The sequence below is a fragment of the Brienomyrus brachyistius genome, chromosome 10 (genome assembly GCF_023856365.1).
Source record: "Brienomyrus brachyistius isolate T26 chromosome 10, BBRACH_0.4, whole genome shotgun sequence".
Taxonomy (NCBI): domain Eukaryota; kingdom Metazoa; phylum Chordata; class Actinopteri; order Osteoglossiformes; family Mormyridae; genus Brienomyrus; species Brienomyrus brachyistius.
In genome coordinates, this window is record NC_064542.1 from 23,455,316 (window position 1) to 23,473,510 (window position 18,195).

The 18,195-nt window shown below is 42.8% G+C and overlaps 2 protein-coding genes across 7 annotated transcripts; both read right to left on the reverse strand.

The window, feature by feature from the left end:
• Positions 1 to 1,355: 1,355 nt before the first annotated feature.
• On the reverse strand, positions 1,356 to 7,743 carry adssl (adenylosuccinate synthase, like). The gene is made up of 13 exons (XM_049028386.1): positions 7,461 to 7,743; positions 7,010 to 7,112; positions 6,732 to 6,800; positions 6,584 to 6,634; positions 6,361 to 6,427; positions 5,603 to 5,710; positions 4,948 to 5,029; positions 4,419 to 4,545; positions 4,118 to 4,272; positions 3,581 to 3,705; positions 2,878 to 2,975; positions 2,470 to 2,619; positions 1,356 to 2,230 (listed from the first exon to the last, which is right to left on the reverse strand). Exons 1-13 carry the CDS (start codon positions 7,689 to 7,691, stop codon positions 2,178 to 2,180), a joined length of 1,419 nt encoding a protein of 472 aa, XP_048884343.1. The 5' UTR covers positions 7,692 to 7,743; the 3' UTR covers positions 1,356 to 2,177.
• Positions 7,744 to 12,738: 4,995 nt separating this feature from the next.
• On the reverse strand, positions 12,739 to 17,414 carry LOC125750632 (rho-related GTP-binding protein RhoG-like). 6 transcript variants are annotated; one of them, XM_049028763.1, is made up of 2 exons: positions 17,260 to 17,414; positions 12,739 to 15,360 (listed from the first exon to the last, which is right to left on the reverse strand). In XM_049028763.1, the coding sequence occupies exon 2, from the start codon at positions 15,329 to 15,331 to the stop codon at positions 14,756 to 14,758; it is 576 nt and encodes a 191-aa protein (XP_048884720.1). In that variant the 5' UTR covers positions 15,332 to 15,360; positions 17,260 to 17,414; the 3' UTR covers positions 12,739 to 14,755. The 6 variants fall into 6 exon arrangements, with proteins under 6 accessions (XP_048884720.1, XP_048884723.1, XP_048884725.1 ...); XM_049028766.1 differs by lacking the exon at positions 17,260 to 17,414 and adding an exon at positions 17,102 to 17,246; XM_049028768.1 differs by lacking the exon at positions 17,260 to 17,414 and adding an exon at positions 16,766 to 17,072.
• Positions 17,415 to 18,195: the final 781 nt, after the last annotated feature.

Below are 18,195 nucleotides of genomic sequence, written 5' to 3' on the forward strand. Positions count from 1 at the left end.
TCACACACCAGTCACACACACATGCACACCCACAGGCAATTTAGCAACTCCAATTAGCCTCAGCATGTTTTTGGACTGCGGGGGGAAACCGGAGTACCCGGAGGAAACCCCACAACGACATGGGGAGAACATGCAAACTCCACACACATGCTGCCCCGTGCAGTATCACATGTACCGGTAAATGTGTTTTAACTGAAACCAGTAACACCAGTATGCTTGTGCAGCCTAATACTCGAATGGGTAACTACCATGAATTCTGACGTGTCCAACTGTATTAGGGGTCTTGTTTTAGGTTGGTCATATTGTGCCATCAGGTGGAAGTAGTTAAGGAACTTTATTTCAACATATTTTCCGATGCCCTACGCATACACGCATGCGAAGGAAGTCTCTATTTTGCTCCGTTTCCGAGATATTCGAAAATTTTTTGTATATAGCGTGTTTTGATGCTAGTTTCATCTCTTTTAATATATTAATGTTCAAATTAACCTGTGCTGTTGGGTGAAGAGGGAGCGGCATGGTGATGCAGTGGTTAGCACCATTGCCTCACACCTCTGGGACCCGGGTTCGAGTCTCCGCCTGGGTTACGTGTGTGGAGTTACCCCCCATCGGGCATCAGAAAATATGGGACATTGGGACGCTCCGTGACTGAGCAAAAAGTTGCTAGGCTGTGCCAGGCTACAATTCCAGACTGGTAGAAAAGTTACTCAACTATAACTTGTTTGTGAGCTTAGCCTTGCACAAATGATACAAGGGCAAACTATATCTGGAGAGCTACTGATGTGGAGTGTTGGACTTGGAAACAAAATCTTTGATGAGAAGCACTGCAGAGATGAACAATGGATAGAGACATCAGTTCAAACGTAGGTAGGTGAGGTCCTTGATACTGACCAATCATAATGGAACAAATCATTTAAACTTTACAATCGACCTTTCTTCATCGTGATTTTCCCCATCGCGTGGTCGGCTTACGGAATTAAATGAGAATTTTCTGTGAGAGCCAGGGATGACACACAAAAAGCTCAGCAAGTAATAAATGCTTTAAGAATATGGACACATGTTGGTCTGTTGCACGCCTGCCATGTGATATCTTGCATTGCTCATATCTTTTCGCTTCACTCACCATACCAGGCAAAATATTTTACGCCGCTTTTCCAGATCGCGGGGGCCCTGTGACCCTAACCCCTGCAATGTGGAAAGGTCGACTAGAAAATCCCGTGACATGCAAAATGTACAATATAATACATGTCTATGGAACAGTATTTACCAGTAGATCAACACCTTAAGCTGAGTGTCATCCTAAGACTTCACCCTCGGCATGGATTCATCTGTACATTACGCAATGACATACACCTCAGTTAGATTTTAATACATTTATTAGCAGCTAGTAAGAGTGCGTAGGGAGCGTGTTTCATTTCAGGCCCCACACCCGATGGAGCCTATTTATGATTCAGAGCCTTTCTTTAGATAGAACAGCATGCAGGATTTTGTCTGTGTGCACTGGCATCAATCAGGGTGAGCTCTCCACTAGCAAAACATGCTCTTTAAAGACCTTAAAACCAGTTTCATTAAAAATCAATACAAAATCCCTTTGCTTTACATGCCCTGAAATTTCTGCATCAAACTGGTTATGTTAATAAGCACATATCAGTGAACCTCAAGTTCAAAATAATCCCCTGCGATGAGACTGCAAGAATCAATCATATGCATCAAACTACGATTACTGTAAGAGGTATAACACGATTCGAGGTAACTTGAAGTGTTCACCGATTCCAAAGCGCTTTCCACAAAAGCCTCAGTTTGGCAAATAGCTCAATGATAATTTTCATTGACAAACTGGTACAGATAAAAGCTTCAGGCTGGAGAGCCAGATAACCATCAGAAAATAATCAATGAAATGCTTACAAATGGAAAAATCAAGGTACTGTTTTAAAAAAAAAACTTCACTAATAAACTTTGTTATAAAAAGAGGCAGTCCCCAGCATCCCACTTAATACTAAATAAGTTATCTATTACTTCATTGCTCTGTCACGACTGGATGACAATGACGACAGTGTGGTCCCAATGTAAATGATTCAGTAGCAATATAGAAGACATGTGCTGGTCTGGTATTATTGCATTTTGAGTGCCTGACATAGGAGCACAGGTGCTGGGTGCTGGGACCTGGATCGCTCCTTTGGCTACAAAAGTTTAATCATGCTCTCCCGTGACTTGCCTACGCCAACCCACTTCACTATAAGAGACAGAGAAACAATGTTAAGTGAAACTGCTGTGTAAACAAATAGCTACAAAGGAACAACTTATGCTTGGTATGCCAAAGCAACATGTTATATTCAAGGGTAAATGGTACATTAACTTGGGCAGAAGTATTTGAGGGGTTTGAGATATTTCATAAGACTGATGCATGGAATTAAACCTGTATTAAGCTCCTTCTACTAAAGTTACGGAATACAGAAGCATGTCTGGGCTTACCAGGAACCTGAAGGAAGTTCTCGATGAATTGTATATATTTCTGTGCCTCAAGGGGAAGTTCCTCAAAACTCCGAGCCCCTTCAGTGCTGCAATTCCAGCCTGGCAATGTCTCATACTGCACTGAGACCTTGGTCAAGACATCCATGTTCGCTGCAAAGGAGGCCAGACGAAACATCTGAGATTACAGCAACCGTTCCCAAACTTGAATCGTCCCAGTGTTTCCAGATTCTCTTAAACCATCAGCACACCCAACTGAACTTCATCAGCTTAAAATATTAGTTGATCAGTTTAATTCGATCGTCTAGGTGGCAACACAGGAGAAACAGCGAATGGCTGGTGTTAATTCCAGGAAAGCTTCGGGAACCAGTGAAATTCTGGACGAGGATGAGACCGGGTGACCACAATCACCTGGAAAGCTGGGAAGTGGCTGTTCATCAACTGTGTAGCCTACACCAACTTTGATCTCAGGTAGCGTATCCAGGATATCAAGTTTGGTAAGAGCAAGCCTAAAATGGATGGAAAAAAGTTAGTTTACCACTTCCCATAAAGTTGTGCAATTGACAGAAGAGACATTCATATATTTAAAATTAAAATGTTCATATATCAAAACATTTATAACATTTATATATCTATATACCAGGACATAACCACCACAGCATTTTAGCTGTTCATAACAAACACTGAACTCTCAAGGAACTCATCTGCTGTTATGACATCTGTCTTGGGTCTATTTACATCAACAACTAGCATAGTGTATTTGTATTGCAAAGTATGTGTGTGTGTATGCATTATATAATTTATATATATTCTATTCCATTATATTGCACACTATACAGATACTGTAACTAATGTTTATTTGTATATATTTTTCAATATATTTCCTTAGTCTTAGCCCTTTCATATTTAAGGGAATTTGTTAAACTTGTTAATGCACAGACTCAGGACTGAATATGGGTAGATTTCACTAGGTGTTACACTTGTATGACTGTGTATGTAACAAAAGAATCGTCAATCTTGAATATACCTGGAATTAAAACCTGAAAAATATAGGCAAAGGACACCTTAAGCAAGCATACATACACACGGGTGTGTGTGGCGGTTGGGCCCTTACGCAGTGAAGCCATTGACCATGTGGGCATAGCGCACCAGAACCAAATCAAGCCAGCCGCAGCGTCTGCGACGACCTGTGGTAACCCCAACCTCCCTGCCTCGAGACTGCAGCAAGGTCCCGACTTCCTGCAAACCACGTGCATGCGATGCCTTCTTACTGACACAGAAAGTCCATAAAGTACGTGCATGCGATGCCTTCTTACTGACACAGAAAGTCCATAAAGTACATGCATGCGATGCCTTCTTACTGACACAGAAAGTCCATAAAGTACGTGCATGCGATGCCTTCTCACTGACACAGAAAGTCCATAAAGTACGTGCATGCGATGCCTTCTCACTGACACAGAAAGTCCATAAAGTACGTGCATGCGATGCCTTCTCACTGACACAGAAAGTCCATAAAGTACGTGCATGCGATGCCTTCTCACTGACACAGAAAGTCCATAAAGTACGTGCATGCGATGCCTTCTTACTGACACAGAAAGTCCATAAAGCACACACACAGACACACACGGACACACACCACATGCCCACTTACGTTGTCCTGCTCCGTGGGGAAGGCTCCGACTCCTACTCTAGTCGTGTAGGCCTTGACCACTCCATAGACTCGGCCAATGTGTGACGGAGGTATGCCCAGACCAGTACACACGCCGCCCACTGTGCAGTTTGATGATGTCACAAAGGGGTACGTCCCTGCAAATCAGACCCCCACCCAACTTTATCATTTCTTATCCGTAACACAGCTGCTAGTAAAGAAAACATTCAGAAATGGCAGAAAGCCACATCTGGTGCCAGCAGATCATTGCTGCCACTTTGGCCTATTTCCATTTCTGTCATACCAAAGTCAATGTCCAGCAAGGCTGCGTTGGCTCCCTCTACCAGGATCTTCTTGCTGGGACCAGTGAGGGCCTTATGCATAAAGTACACACCATCTGTCACCAGGGGGCGCAGTCTCTCAGCAAAACCCTATATTACAAAGGAAAAATCTCATGAAATTCAAACCTTGTGACTGAGGAAATACATGAGCTGAACATACATTATAATTAAGAATCACCTGAAACACATGCACTAATTACACCTGAACCAAAAATATCAAGATTTGCGAGCAACAAATCTGGAGCAATTAGTAAAATTCTACTGGTCAGCAGTTAAATTGAACTTTACAGCAGTGGTGCTGAACCCTTGCAAAACAGAGAACAAAAAACATACATGGAATGTCCCAGTTTCACGAGGAAAGTTTAAAGGTGAATTAATCATTCCAATACTCACTGCAAAATCTGCCTGACATGCACCCAGGGAAAACTCACTGACATACTGTGGCAACTAAGACACTCAAAGTAAATAAATACAGTGATACCCTATACTCACCCTCAGCTGCTGCAGCTCAGCTTCAACGTCAATGTTCAGGATGGGGTACATGGCCTGAAAATGGCCAGCCAACATGCGGAACCTGCAAGAAGACCCACGTTCACTCAGGCTGCCTTGTGACAGAAATATACCGTCAAAAGTATAATTCACTCGCACAATGAAAGGGCAGCTAGATAAGGTACTTTTCATAACTATCCAGTTAATTGCATAGTTATCTTCATAAAACTTTGGTGATTAGACAGCTAGAATGTTGTTCTTTGGCAGTGACATCACTTCATTTCAAGGTCAATATTTAGTCACAACGCAAAGCTGCTACTGCGGCTGTGTGACTCACCCATAGAACAAAACTTTGAGTACCTTCACTACAGCCAAACAGAAGGGAAGTGTCAGAATAATACTTGTCAAAATAAAATTAAATTTGAGATTTTCCTATGTTTTTAGCACTTTACAGAAGAATATGCAAATCAAGCTGCTAGAGAAAGGTGAATTAGTGATTCACATACAAGTATACAGCTGCCTTTATAAAAGTAGAAATTTGCAAAAACAATCCCTTATTGATTATTCAAAAATGGAACAAACTGATATTAGTGTGTTTTTCTTCATTTTTACTTCCAGCTATTTTTATTAGTGAATGACATCAAAGAGACAGACTGACTTGTCCTCGAAGGTAGAGAAATCGGACACCAGGTCACAAACTCGCAGGCCGTTGCGGGAGGCTTTGGAAGAGTAGGCTGGACCGATGCCTTTCTTGGTGGTGCCCAAACTGAAAATAAAATGATGAGTAATGAGTAGGGTTGCAAAATTCTAGGAATTTTATACCAATTCAGATTATACCCCTGGTAATTCCTATGAAAAGTTTCCAACTTAAAATATTTCCAAATTTCCCTGCTTAACTTCCCATGGAATGGAAAGTTTCTGGAGATTTATCACGCTTTTGCAACCCTAGAGGTATGCAAGCAGGCGTCAGAACATTCATCACAAACTCTTCGATTTGTGGACCAGGCCGTAACTCTCCCACTCCTAGCTTGTCACCAGGCCATTTCAAACAGAAGCCACAGGTTTTTACTGAGATTTCAGCACCCACTGATCACACATTTTCCTCCTGCCCCCCCCCACCCCATCAGCTCCCACTCATGTTGGTGTAACCTTGAACTGACACAGCTTCCATTGTTCATAATATATAAAACAATTTCTACTGCATTCCTCATCTAACTAGCAGCCTGCTCAACATGAAACAGTACAGTCTATTTGAAGTACTTGAACAAGTGAGCTGTGACGTTAAACTGATATACAACCTTCAAACAGCACATAAGAATGAGATAAGCATGTGCCGATGATAAACACTCAGACCAAACCAACACAATTCCAACTATCCAGACATTTAGAGGAAAAAAGGCCAGAAGATTAACTCACTTTTTTCCAACTTGTTGCTGTCTCTGCTGCTCCTGAACCCCATCAACCGCCTGGTGGAAGTTGAACACTTGAAGAAAATTTGCAAAGACAGATAATATTAGAATGTTGACTCAGACACAGCAGCATGAACAGACTCACAGCCGAGAACTGAACGAAACAAACAAATACATTAACAAGTTGCCCATTACAAACAAATGCATACAGCATCACTGAGGTGGTTTACCAATGTGGGCACGATCCGAAATCTTCAGCCTCTCCTCCCATCCCTGCAGACCTGGCATATATTTAAAAACAATTACTCATAAGCTACATTACAAAATGTTGCGACACAGCTGCAGCTTACCATTGTCAACACATTTTCTGTAACACACCTTTTCCCTTCTTCAGATTCTTCTCTGCCTCCTCAAACAGGCCAGGCAGATGAATTACAACTCCATTTCCTTGGGGAATGAGAAGGTTAAATATTAAAAGCCTGGAAGTCACAGGTTTTTATAAATGGCTAACCTGACCGTGCAAAGGGAAGGTACCTCTCAGCATGAAAGTGTTTAAAAGCGCACACATCAATGGACAATTATCACTGCGATCACAAACCTTTAATGACACGCTGAAGTCTATAGATCTACAAAGGTTATAAATATGTGCAATATACCAATAAAGGAGACGGCATTCTTGTTCAACACTCCGCTGGGCAGGAGATGAAAGTCGTACTCCACGGCATCCACCACGACAGTGTGTCCTGCGTTGTTACCTCCCTAAACACATGCAAGGACAAATACGGTGTCAAGCTGCTCTGAAAATCACCCGCTGTGCGAGGAACAGCTGCCTTTTCTGCAGGCAAAGGGGTAGGTTTGTTTTAGTTCCCCAAGTCATAACTGTTTCGCAAAACAGTATCGGTGCGTGGACGCGCTACTGTCCCTGCAATTACTACAACGTCGGTGCTGATATTACTTCCTTTTATGGCTTTGGTTACCGATTATGATTAGAACTGGATATCCAATGGCAGCTTACCATTTATTAAACAGTAGCAATGCATGCATACAAACTTGTTTATGGATACATCGAGTTATATCTATGTAGAAGGGCAATGACGGTCAGATTACCTGACACCTGCACACTATATCTGCGTCCATCGCAAGGAGGTCCACGACTTTCCCCTTTCCTTCATCACCCCACTGAGCGCCCAGAACCACAGTCACTTTATTAAGCGGCTCCGATTTTAAAAGCCGGGGCGCATCGCAGTCCTCCGAACATTCACGGGCCCGCTTGACGACCGGCTCGCCGTTCAGGGACGTCGTTTTACTGCCATTAGACACCGTGCTATCCGCTGCCATGCTGCGCCCGCTTCTATGTGTATATGCGAGTGTCTAAGAATCCGGAACATGAAACCTGCACGCGAAGAGCGGAAAAGGAAATAACTTCCTTCTCTTCGGAGGCGGCCATTGGAGGTTTAAAAAATAGCAGAGAAATTAAATTTGAACTAGAGCAGATACTCCTACCGTAATAACAAATCAAAGACTGGATTAGAGGTCAAATTAAGTTATATGCGGAGTTTTTTTTTTTCGGATTTTCGTGATTGTTCTTGGAAATCAGTGAAACTTTTTCTGCATTTTACATTTAAAAATAAGAAGTTCCATTAACTCATAAAATGTATAGATTTTCCACATAAAGACAAATGGGCGGGAAAATTTTATGCGCGGTCATGAAGTTATGAGGTAGCTCCTCCGTTTCTTTTTTCCTACATCGTGGCTGCGCTTCTAGGTCTCGTGTATATATCTACGCTTAGATGAAGCTTGACGCTTTTATTGTTAACGAGACTTGCGCAGAAAATGGCGGGAACGATGTTGGAAAATCTATTTATTTTTCATAATGTATTTCAAACATCCCAGGTTTGGCTTCTTGAATTCAGGAAGGTGGTAATTTTCGAGCGGGAGAGGTTGGGATGGGGGAGATTTTACCGCCGCTGAATGGCGGAATGACAGATTTCCGGGACATTGCCCGGCACTGTCCGGCTTGCCAGCTCTCACGCATCTGAAGCGATACTCACGCTTTCAGACTCTCATGCAATAAACCTTACGGTAAATCTGTATTACTGCATTATAAACCTAAAATTGGCTATATCAAAGCCGTTGGGGTAGTTTGCAAATCCTACAAACTATTTACAAGGTAATTAAACTCTTACATACATGTAAGTGTGTGAGCAGAAAATATCACTCCAGCCAGCCGACCAAAGTTGGGAACCAAGGGACCTGCAGGCAATTTCAAGATTGGGGATTGGGATGTGGGATTTTTCCTTGTACACACAAACACACATGTTTGTATTCACATCTTTGTGGGGACTGTCCATTAGTTTCTGTGGGCAAAACCCGAATCCCGACAATGACAATGTTAACCCCTACCCAGCCCGAACCTTGACCATAAATAACCAAATAAAATACAAGACGTTTAGCATTTTTATTTTTATTTCTTGTTTGCAGTGACAGATTTTTTTAAAATGAAATTTCCCATAGTGGGAACCAAAAAAACAATAACAGGTTATCTGAGTGAAGACTAATATTTTCTGGCTTTGCAACCAAATGTCTTCAAAATGTAATACATGACTGCACACGCACATTTCTGGATTATTATTTTTTTTTTTACTCTTGAATAAATTTACTTAGTGCCAGTTAGCCTGCCTTTATGTTTTTGGTGGAGACCTACTCAGCACATGGCAAGACCTGGAAGTAATCTGCAAAAATTCCATATACATGGAGTGGAGGCAAGATAAGGGGTCATACTTTTAGTACGTACGCACATTTTACCGATTTTTTTGGAACCCCCCCCCCCCCCGTACGCACACATACTCTGGGTAGTTGACCCCCCCGCGTACGCACGCGTGGGCGATCGTCAGTCGACTTATGCACTGCTTTTTGGAGCTACAAACGTTCCTGTTAACTTTAGGGATAACAGAAGAATGATGTGATGAGATTTACTGTAATAAAATCACTTTCAAATAAAACGAAATGGGTCGCCATTACCTTAATGTTACAGCGCCTTTTAAACCAGACATTTCGGAGGTCCGTGGTGCATTGCAAACCTGTTTTTTTTAGATCGTTTATGAGATATTGTTTAAACAGAGACCGATCGTCCTAAAAACTCATGTCGCACTCAGAAGTTGTGACCGTGTAAAAGCTAGACATGATGTGGGGAAGCCCCGACCACGGTCGTTTTGTCTGACGGCGTTTGCACTTCCAGCCTTAAACTCGGCCCCATTGTCATTTGTTACGTTGCATTCAGGGGCAATGGGGCACGGCTGTAAGAGAGTGGTAATTTATAACAGAATAAAAATAACGTCAAACTTTCTATTCAACTTGGATTTATTCGACTACGTATGTCAGGCGAACAGTTATTACAGACATTAATAATAATGGTTAGTGTTGCATGCTTATAATTCTGCTTGCGTGTTGATTCGATGTTGATGGACTATCCGTCGGCCGGCCGGCTGATGATCGGGAGATGAACTAAAGACGTTTTGAGTTATATGCACGTATGGAATGCAATCCAGCAGGTCAGGTTTCGTGAACGAAACACTTAATTTTTTAATTTCTCACCCCCCCCTCCAGCATACGCACACGTAAATTCGGTCAAATTTTTACACCCCCCCCCCCCAGTGCGTACGTACTAAAAGTATGGCCCCTAACACGGAAAAAACATGGATGTATGAGGTAATGGTGCTATTGGTCTCACCATAGGATCATTCTGCAGGTGAATTCTGTATGGGCAGAGAAAAATACACTACATAATCATGTCGTAGGGGGGTACAGGAATATATAAATTCGTGATTCCCAAGTCGGTCCTTGGGGATCGACAGGCAGTCCACGTTTTTGCTTCTTCCCGGCTAAAATGTGTACGGTCTGGGAGGGAGCAAAAATTTGAACTGGCTGTGGGTCCCCAAGGATTGGATTAGGAAACATTAATATAGATTAACAGCCCAACCATAAGTGATGCCTTAACCTACCTTTAAAAAGATAATGTCCATCAAAAATTATGACGTCCATTGACATAAAGTATAAATTGGAAAACACACATCTGTTTGTGACATCAGAAAATGACATATCTGAAATGCCTAATTCATGGTAATGTAACTTTGCTTTAGGAAGGACGGTGAAATGTCATAACACATCTCTTGGAAGATGAAATTGCCACTTTCGGGAGTGGAGTAGAAGTGGGGCGACATGGCGGGGCAGTGTTTAGCACTGTGACCTCACACTGCTGGGACAAGGGTTCAAGTCTCCACTGGGATTTCATATGTGTTCTCCCTATGCTTTTGTGGGGCTTCCTCCAGGTACTCTGGTTTCCCCGCACCGTCTAAAAACAAGAGGTTAATTGCAGTTACCAAACTGTATATACACATCTGAGTGAATGGTGTATCAATATGCCCTGTGATGGGTGGTTCCTTGCCTTATGTCCATAGGCACTGGACCCCTGTGACCCTTAATAGGACAAGCAGCTGCTGGAAATAGATGGAGCAGAAGTGGGTATTACAAAATTGGGCAAGTGATTTTCATACACCCACTCTGTCTTACAAAGACATTGTGATGTGATGAACTAATTAAAAGAATGAGTTATTTTACAGTTTTTATTCTGCTCTACTTTTTGGGGTGGTGAGTAGGGTTAGGGATTTATGCCTTTGTGTAGAAGGTCATGAGTTCAGCAGAATAATCGTAACACTATTGGGTCCCTGAACAAGACCCTTAACCCCAATTGCTCCAGTGATGCTCTGAATAAAAACTGGACCGATTTATTTATAATAAGCAGGACAATGCCTCATGAAAACTTCAGTCCAGACCCCTTTTTTCTATGAATATTTATGGAGTCCCCGATGACTGTGTCCAGTCACAATGTGAAGACGATCAGGATATATTTTGCACAAGGCAGAACACACTATCCGTGAAACGCAGAACTCTAGCCTTCACAAGGCTTAAACATGCACAAAGTTAATTTAGAGTCACCAGTGTATGTGCACTTAGATGGGCAATCTTACCCCCAAGGGGCTGGTGTCTGTGCGGGTTTTCACTGCAACTCCCAAATCGGATTATTAATTAGAGGACTGATTGGCTGAAATGTCCTCACACCTGGGTCTGAGCATCTGACCCACAGGTTACCCCAAAAACCTGCATACACACCGGCCCTTTGTGGGTAAAACTGCCCACTCCTGAGTAAGACTGTGAAGTACGACCGTCAGACTCTGGTAGGTAATCAAAGTGGTGAGAACATGCACACTTTTCATAGGGTTCCTAGAGGAGAAAGGCAAGGATGCTTCCTATGGAGCAAATGGACCCCCCTTATAATCTAACCCTATGTCTCAAACACAAAATACTGATTTTTCTCCTTGCATAAAACTGTACTTACATGAATTACCACTCACCACAGAATAAGGTACAAATTAATTGAATTTATTAATTTATTACTTATTCCACTACTCAACAGTCTCTTTATAATGTCTGCATTCTTATCTTACACCTTTTCTGACAAACTGTTGTTCTGGAGTTGGGTGGAATTTACTATTGGAATGTTACAGTTGTAGACCCGATTTAGGTAATATTTGTTGGAAATTTAAGCTAAATATCAAATTTCTCCTAGAAGGCATAATCCCTTTTCATTCATTAGTCTTGTACTAAAAATTTCACATTAAAATGGTCGGTATGTGAGAGAATTTGAATTTAAATGCACTCTCCAAAATCAGAAAGAAGCGTTGTGCAATTCAAGGCCATGGTGAATGTTTTCACCTGGGTACGTTAGAATGAAAAGCCATCTAGCAATGATCAAAAAAAAAAAATTAAATAAAATGCATGCTTGATGCAACAATAAGTTCATAATATTCCTGCCAATCACCGGAAACCAAACAGAAGTTTCTAGTTTGTGCACAAAACATCTATTCACACCTCTACAACGCCCAACAAGCTTGACGGTGAAGGCTGCTTTCTCACCAACAGAACATCAGCTCATACTTCAGGTTTTTCCACATGCCACCACCTTACTACCTCTGGTGTTTGCCCCATTCATTTAAAGCTTTTCTAAGTAATGCGAGTTTCTACTCAATTGTTGCAGTGGCTTTTTGACTGCATAATTTTGCCTCCCATTAGTACTGCATGATGGCATCACAAGGTGCGGCAAGGAGAAGCGCATTTGAATAGCAGACATGTCTCTGACAGCAGCAGCTGGCAGACAAGCATTACGGTAATGGTCCGTTTGCAGATGCTAACCCAAACCCTCTGTTGTGGCTTGTGCAACCAGGAAGCCAGAAAGCGTGCAGCCCACACAAAGCACGAAACTACAGAACAAGCCAATAAGCATGTTAGAACACAATAGAGACAGAAACGTTCACAGGGCACCGAGAGATTTAAAGTGACCATTTTATTAGGCATAATTTATAAAAATCATTTTCAATGTTAGTTATTTATACAAAACTTTTGTTTCTTTAAAAAAATGTATAAAACATAAATTCCCAGTGTAACGGTGTAGTAGCACACGCTGTAGTACCACACGCTGTGGCATGCTGTAAGGAGGCACTGCGCGTGTGGCTCAGTCGACGCTTTCGCTTTGACAGCATACAGCAGTGATGTCAAAGACCCCATTACCCTCTCCATGCACTTACACCCCACTACGCGGGCAGTTCCAGGAAAGTTGCATTCACAGATTAGCAGTCTCTACATATTCATCCACTCAGCATAAAGCAGCAGCCATCACCAACACTGACAGCCTAACTCTTAGAAGTTTCTAAAAGAAACCTGAAATAAACTTAGGAGCAAAATGAACTTAATTTGTTCCAATATCGACAGAGTCCTCACAAACTTTCCATCGTTTTCCTGGCTGTCCGGTAGTTTAATTCCATTATAGTCATTCCAGTTATCTACTGAACCCTTAGTTACTGGGTTCATTTGCCATTGTTGGCCAGATAATTCATTTCACAAACCTTCTCAATCTAATGTCATAGTTAAATCAACTGATGATGGTCTTGTTTTCTGGTGCTTCCTCACCCCATTGTGGTGCATTTAGAAGGCACTTGCAGATATACTGGAAGTGGAGTTTTACTGCAGTTATGACTGCTGAGCTTCTCAGCTTAGTTCACGAAAGGCGGTTTAGGTCTCCTGAATTCAATGAAGACTTTAAGCTGTTTGATGCAGTCAAACACGTCACCTTATTCACCCACAAAAAAGGAAAAGACACATACACAATGAAACAACCAATCACAATGACCAAGCCAGACGACCATCACACATTCACACACTTAAAAGTTTGGTTCTGCTTTATATCTAAAATTGAAAACATGTACAAAATGTTTCAATGAAGTGAACAGGACACGAAGTACAAATATATTGATTTGAAAAATAGGAATCACCCTGATTGTGAACAAACCCAAATAGGTATAAACAGATAAACGAAAAAACAGCCATATGCAATTATCAGCTACCATAAACCCAAAGGCACAGAGAACATTTTTGCGGTTAACTGGTACTGAAAGGAAGAGGATATTTGTTGCATTTAAAACCTATTTCTTGGTGACCAGCTTTGATTTGAACTAGGCAGTACTGATTCAAAGGCAGTCATACACAAAGTCCTTGTCCAACGTCCATGAGTCAATATAAAATTTTGGAAAGACTTTATCAATTGAAATGTTAACCGGAGGACGTAAAAAGAAATCCAATGCCATAACATGCACATCGTTAGCTACGTCAAATCAGAAAGTCTACAGCTTGTGATCACCTTTTGCTGAGACAGTAGCACAATGGGAAAGAGACCAATCAGAACTAATTTAGGCTGGGCTGATTTTTGGATTCCTGCAGACAAGAAGAGTTGGACCACTGATCCAAACTGGGAGGAGTGTTAAGTGGTGACAATGAACATGTTCTTCTATGGCACATAATTAACAGGATAGCGCAGGTCCATTAAAATCAGTGTTTGTGAGGGGCCCCTCTGCTCCCTCGGCCCAAGCTATGCTGCAGTCTGTGGGCCAAAGGCGTGGGTTGGAGCGGCAACACGCTCTTAATGGAGGAAATCCTTTTTTGGCATCTTTGCTGCAGCGTTACTTCTCTGTAAAAAAATTCATCCGTCTCCCTCCTCTGATAAGACCACCATGCTTAAAAAGCCAAAAGCTAAAAGACATGAAACAGTAAAAATAAAGATGCATTTAAGAGAGATAATCTGTTGGCAGAAGCTTTAAAAAAAGAAAAAAAAGGAACCGAACTCCACGAACTGAGATGGGGGATGTTTTCAATTTCACTTTGGCATCAGTTGAAGTCAAACAAGGATGTTCAAGAAAACTGGGAACAAAAATAAAAAATATGGGTAGGAGCTTGGAAGCCTGTGCTGTCCTCATTCTGGAGCTCTTCTCTGGAGCTCTTCCTCCCCACTGACACTACAAAAGCACACACTTCTTGGCATTCTTCTTGTTGGAGGGATAGAGCACAGCACGCACAGCTTCCATGAACACCTCCCGCACGCCTTCCTGCAGCAGCGCCGAACACTCCAGGTACTTAATGGCGCCAATCTGCTTTGCCAGCGAGCTGCCCTGCTGGCCGGTGGTAGCTGCCAGGCCCTGCTCCCTCAGTTTCTTCACCGTGTCGCCGTCAGTGCGCAGATCTTTCTTGGTGCCCACCAGCAGGATGGGCACACCAGGGCAGTGGTGCGACACCTCCGGGTGCCACTTGTGCCGCACATTGGCATGCGATGACGGGCTGCCGATGGAGAAGCAGATGATGAAGACGTTGGTCTGAGGGTAGGAGAGCGTGCGCAGACGATCGTACTCCTCCTGGCCCGCCGTGTCCCACAAGTTGAGGCTGACCGTACGGCCGTCCACGCTCATCTGAGCACTGTAATTGTCGAACACGGTGGGGATGTACTCCTCCGGGAAGGCGTTGGTCGTGTAGGAGATCAGGAGGCAGGTCTTGCCAACCGCACCATCTCCCACCACCACACACTTTATAGTTTGCATTCTCCCCTCATTCACACAGACTGTAGCACCTGCACAGATGAAAGAGGGTCACTGATGCAGAAAATAAAAACAACCAGTCAAATTCATCAGAAGCCAAGCTTAAAATTACCACAGTAAGGTCACAGCTTTCTATACCCACAGTGCTCTTATCTTTGCTTGCTCTGCTACAGCCATAGCAATTTCTGTACCGTGTCACCCATTCTTTAAAGGATTTTCCCTTTCAGTTGGCGTGTTATAGATTTATGTGCATGTAAAGTCTGCAAAGTCTTAAAGGTCAAAGTACACGCCAAAAGGATGACCTCACCACAGAAACCGCTCTTCTGTAATCTTCCTAAAACTTCTTGCTAGAATTACAGCCCTTATTTCCTGGACACGGTGCGGTCACCTCGTAATACAATTCTTATTGGCCACCTACCTGAAAGGACCTGTCTGCAGACTGCAAGGGCATGACGCGTAAGGCAAGATGACCAATAAGAGCACAATGGACTCATCGGGGGTGGGGCTTAAAGCTCTAATATTGTAGCATTAGAATCTATTCTAGCAGACCCCAAAAATAGTGAACAGTGAAAATTAGCATAACAGGCCCCCTTCAATACAAAAAGTAGCAACAATGAGCAAATCTTAATTTACAATTAACACTAAGTATTTCTGTGAGCTATTAATTGCAACAGACTCATCATAATTTACCTGAGCTCTAGGTCAATTTGGACAAACCAAGCCAATTTAAACATCATTTAACAGCCATATTAAAACAGCCTACTTTTATTCTTATCAAATTTCAGACACTATCAAGTGCTAAAAGGTAAAAACTTGAATAAGCAGATTAATTATAAATAACCAAAACCCAAATATGCATTGTTACCAGCAGCAGAGGAAATAAATGTTACTTATTTTTATTAAATAAGCAATAAGATATTAGGCTTTGTGTGATAACTCAAGGCAGTCACTTCCTTGCTAAATCTCTGTTGTTACTTATAATATTAGTTTCAGTATAAAAATCAGACATCCTTTCCCTCTTGCTACAGGACTTACAATCACACAGTGACCATCTGAAACACAACATACTGATCTACCTTAAAACAATTCGCAAACATACCGTTTGAACTACCTTAAGAGAGGAAACATAGCACCTTGGGGAAACGACTGATCGTATTCAACTGATAATAGCAGATAATCCACTTTTCACACTGTGCAGCTGCTCTCACCCGTATTCGTTACAGCGCGAAATGACCGCTAAGGGTGTGAAACAGGGCCTCTGGACAGGCAGGGAGGGGAGAGAAGGGCTGCCTTAAACCAACACTGAGATTTCTGGTCTCATTGGGAGGTTCCTGTGACTCACACATGACAAAACAGTACGGGCCTCCTTGGTGCTCTAAAAAACTTAAAATGTGTTAAAGTTATGCCCACCGGTTTTTCGGAATGGTTTTCGAATACCTGAAAGTCCACAAGTGAACCCGCTACTCGGGGGCGGTGGGTCAGATTCATTTGTACGAGCACAAGCGTCCCAGGGCGGGCAGTAATTCACGGTAAAGGCAAAAGACTGTTAGCCCGCTAGCTATGCCGGCTACTCACATACCGTTAAGGAATCGCGGCTAACGATCTCGACAAGATTTAAAGTGACAGGTTCCTTCAAAAGAAGTTACAGATGTCATGAATATAAAAACCGCGGAAACAGAAAGAAAATGCAATTACGCTCACTGTATGACTCGCGGATAAGCTTGATGAATAAATAATCTTAATAACTGGCTAACAGCCGCAGAGCTCGCTTACCGGCTAAGTAAGCGGGTTCGGGTTTGAATCACTAGCTTTCCGGTCAAAAAAGCGAACAAATCGGAGATGACCGCGACTGGACCCGCCTTCCGAAACACACCGAGAAACCTGCAAAGAAAACAGGCTTATAACGAGCTTCAAAAACGCATCCGCCTTACCCCTTCATTGGCGGCTGGCGTTCTTCTGCCGCAGCTCAATTAGACCATGCTAAAGCGACCCGCCACAGACCTGCTTCCGGGGAGCGGCCCGAAACACCTTGGCCGATTGGCGGCGACGCCCCGCTCGGCGCCGAGGGACGCCGGTCAATGTAGTGCTTCGAGAACAGGTCCGACGGGCGCGCGGCAGGTGAATGCGGACCCGCCTACAGCCGCCGCCGCGACTCCCGAAAGTCCCAGGACCGGCGACCGAAAGGAAAAACTGCACAATGCAGAGAGGACACAATGAAATACACTCAGACTCTTTTTTGACTACAGCTGATGAGACGAATACTCTCCGGCATTCGAATCACTTTACGGAGCCAGTCCCAATTTTAGCGGCATTTCAGTAGCTTGTAATAAGCGCCAGGTGTCACTGTAGACTGTCCCTGAAGCAATGCACGTCTGAACTGACAGACCAAACCTACAGTTGTGTTGAGCACTAGAATGTTACATGTTGTTTCACAAGAATACGTATTCCCTGTTTTTCAGCAATACAGCAAAAATTCTTAATAAATATTCAGGTTTTTTTCTACCCTAGCATGCTCCCAAAAATGTAACTTATTAACCGGTTACTCAGGTCATTCACAAAATAAGTTACAGTGATGACTAAGGCTTCCCACCTCAGTCCCCTAAAATCCTTGACATTGTGACACCATTACAAAGGTTTGTTTAGGTGTGTTTAATAGGGATATTCCGTGTCCAGGAATGAAACTTGTTTTTTCCAGCACAGACGACCAAAATCCAGGGTGGTCCAGGAAAATCTTGGATGGGTGGCAACTCTAGTGATGACATCCATTCACAGTCAGTCATCTTTTCTCCATCTCCTGTTACAGAACTGGCCAGTTTACAACTTACAGTAACATCCCACCACGTGATGGTCCAATTCCAACAAAGAAT

What these genes read in the sequence shown, in the direction of transcription:
- adssl (XM_049028386.1), bottom strand. Translation starts at nt 7,691, where the DNA reads ATGGCAGCGGATAGCACGGTGTCTAATGGCAGTAAAACGACGTCCCTG. An exon ending in GAATCTGAAGAAGGGAAAAG is followed by an intron (nt 6,635 to 6,731) that starts GTGTGTTACAGA and finishes AATATATGCCAG; the next exon opens with GTCTGCAGGGATGGGAGGAG. An exon ending in CTTGCTGGACATTGACTTTG is followed by an intron (nt 4,273 to 4,418) that starts GTATGACAGAAA and finishes TCTGATTTGCAG; the next exon opens with GGACGTACCCCTTTGTGACA.
- LOC125750632 (XM_049028762.1), bottom strand. Translation starts at nt 15,822, where the DNA reads ATGAGTCCATTGTGCTCTTATTGGTCATCTTGCCTTACGCGTCATGCC. An exon ending in CTGCAGACAGGTCCTTTCAG is followed by an intron (nt 15,361 to 15,746) that starts GTAGGTGGCCAA and finishes TCATCTGTGCAG; the next exon opens with GTGCTACAGTCTGTGTGAAT.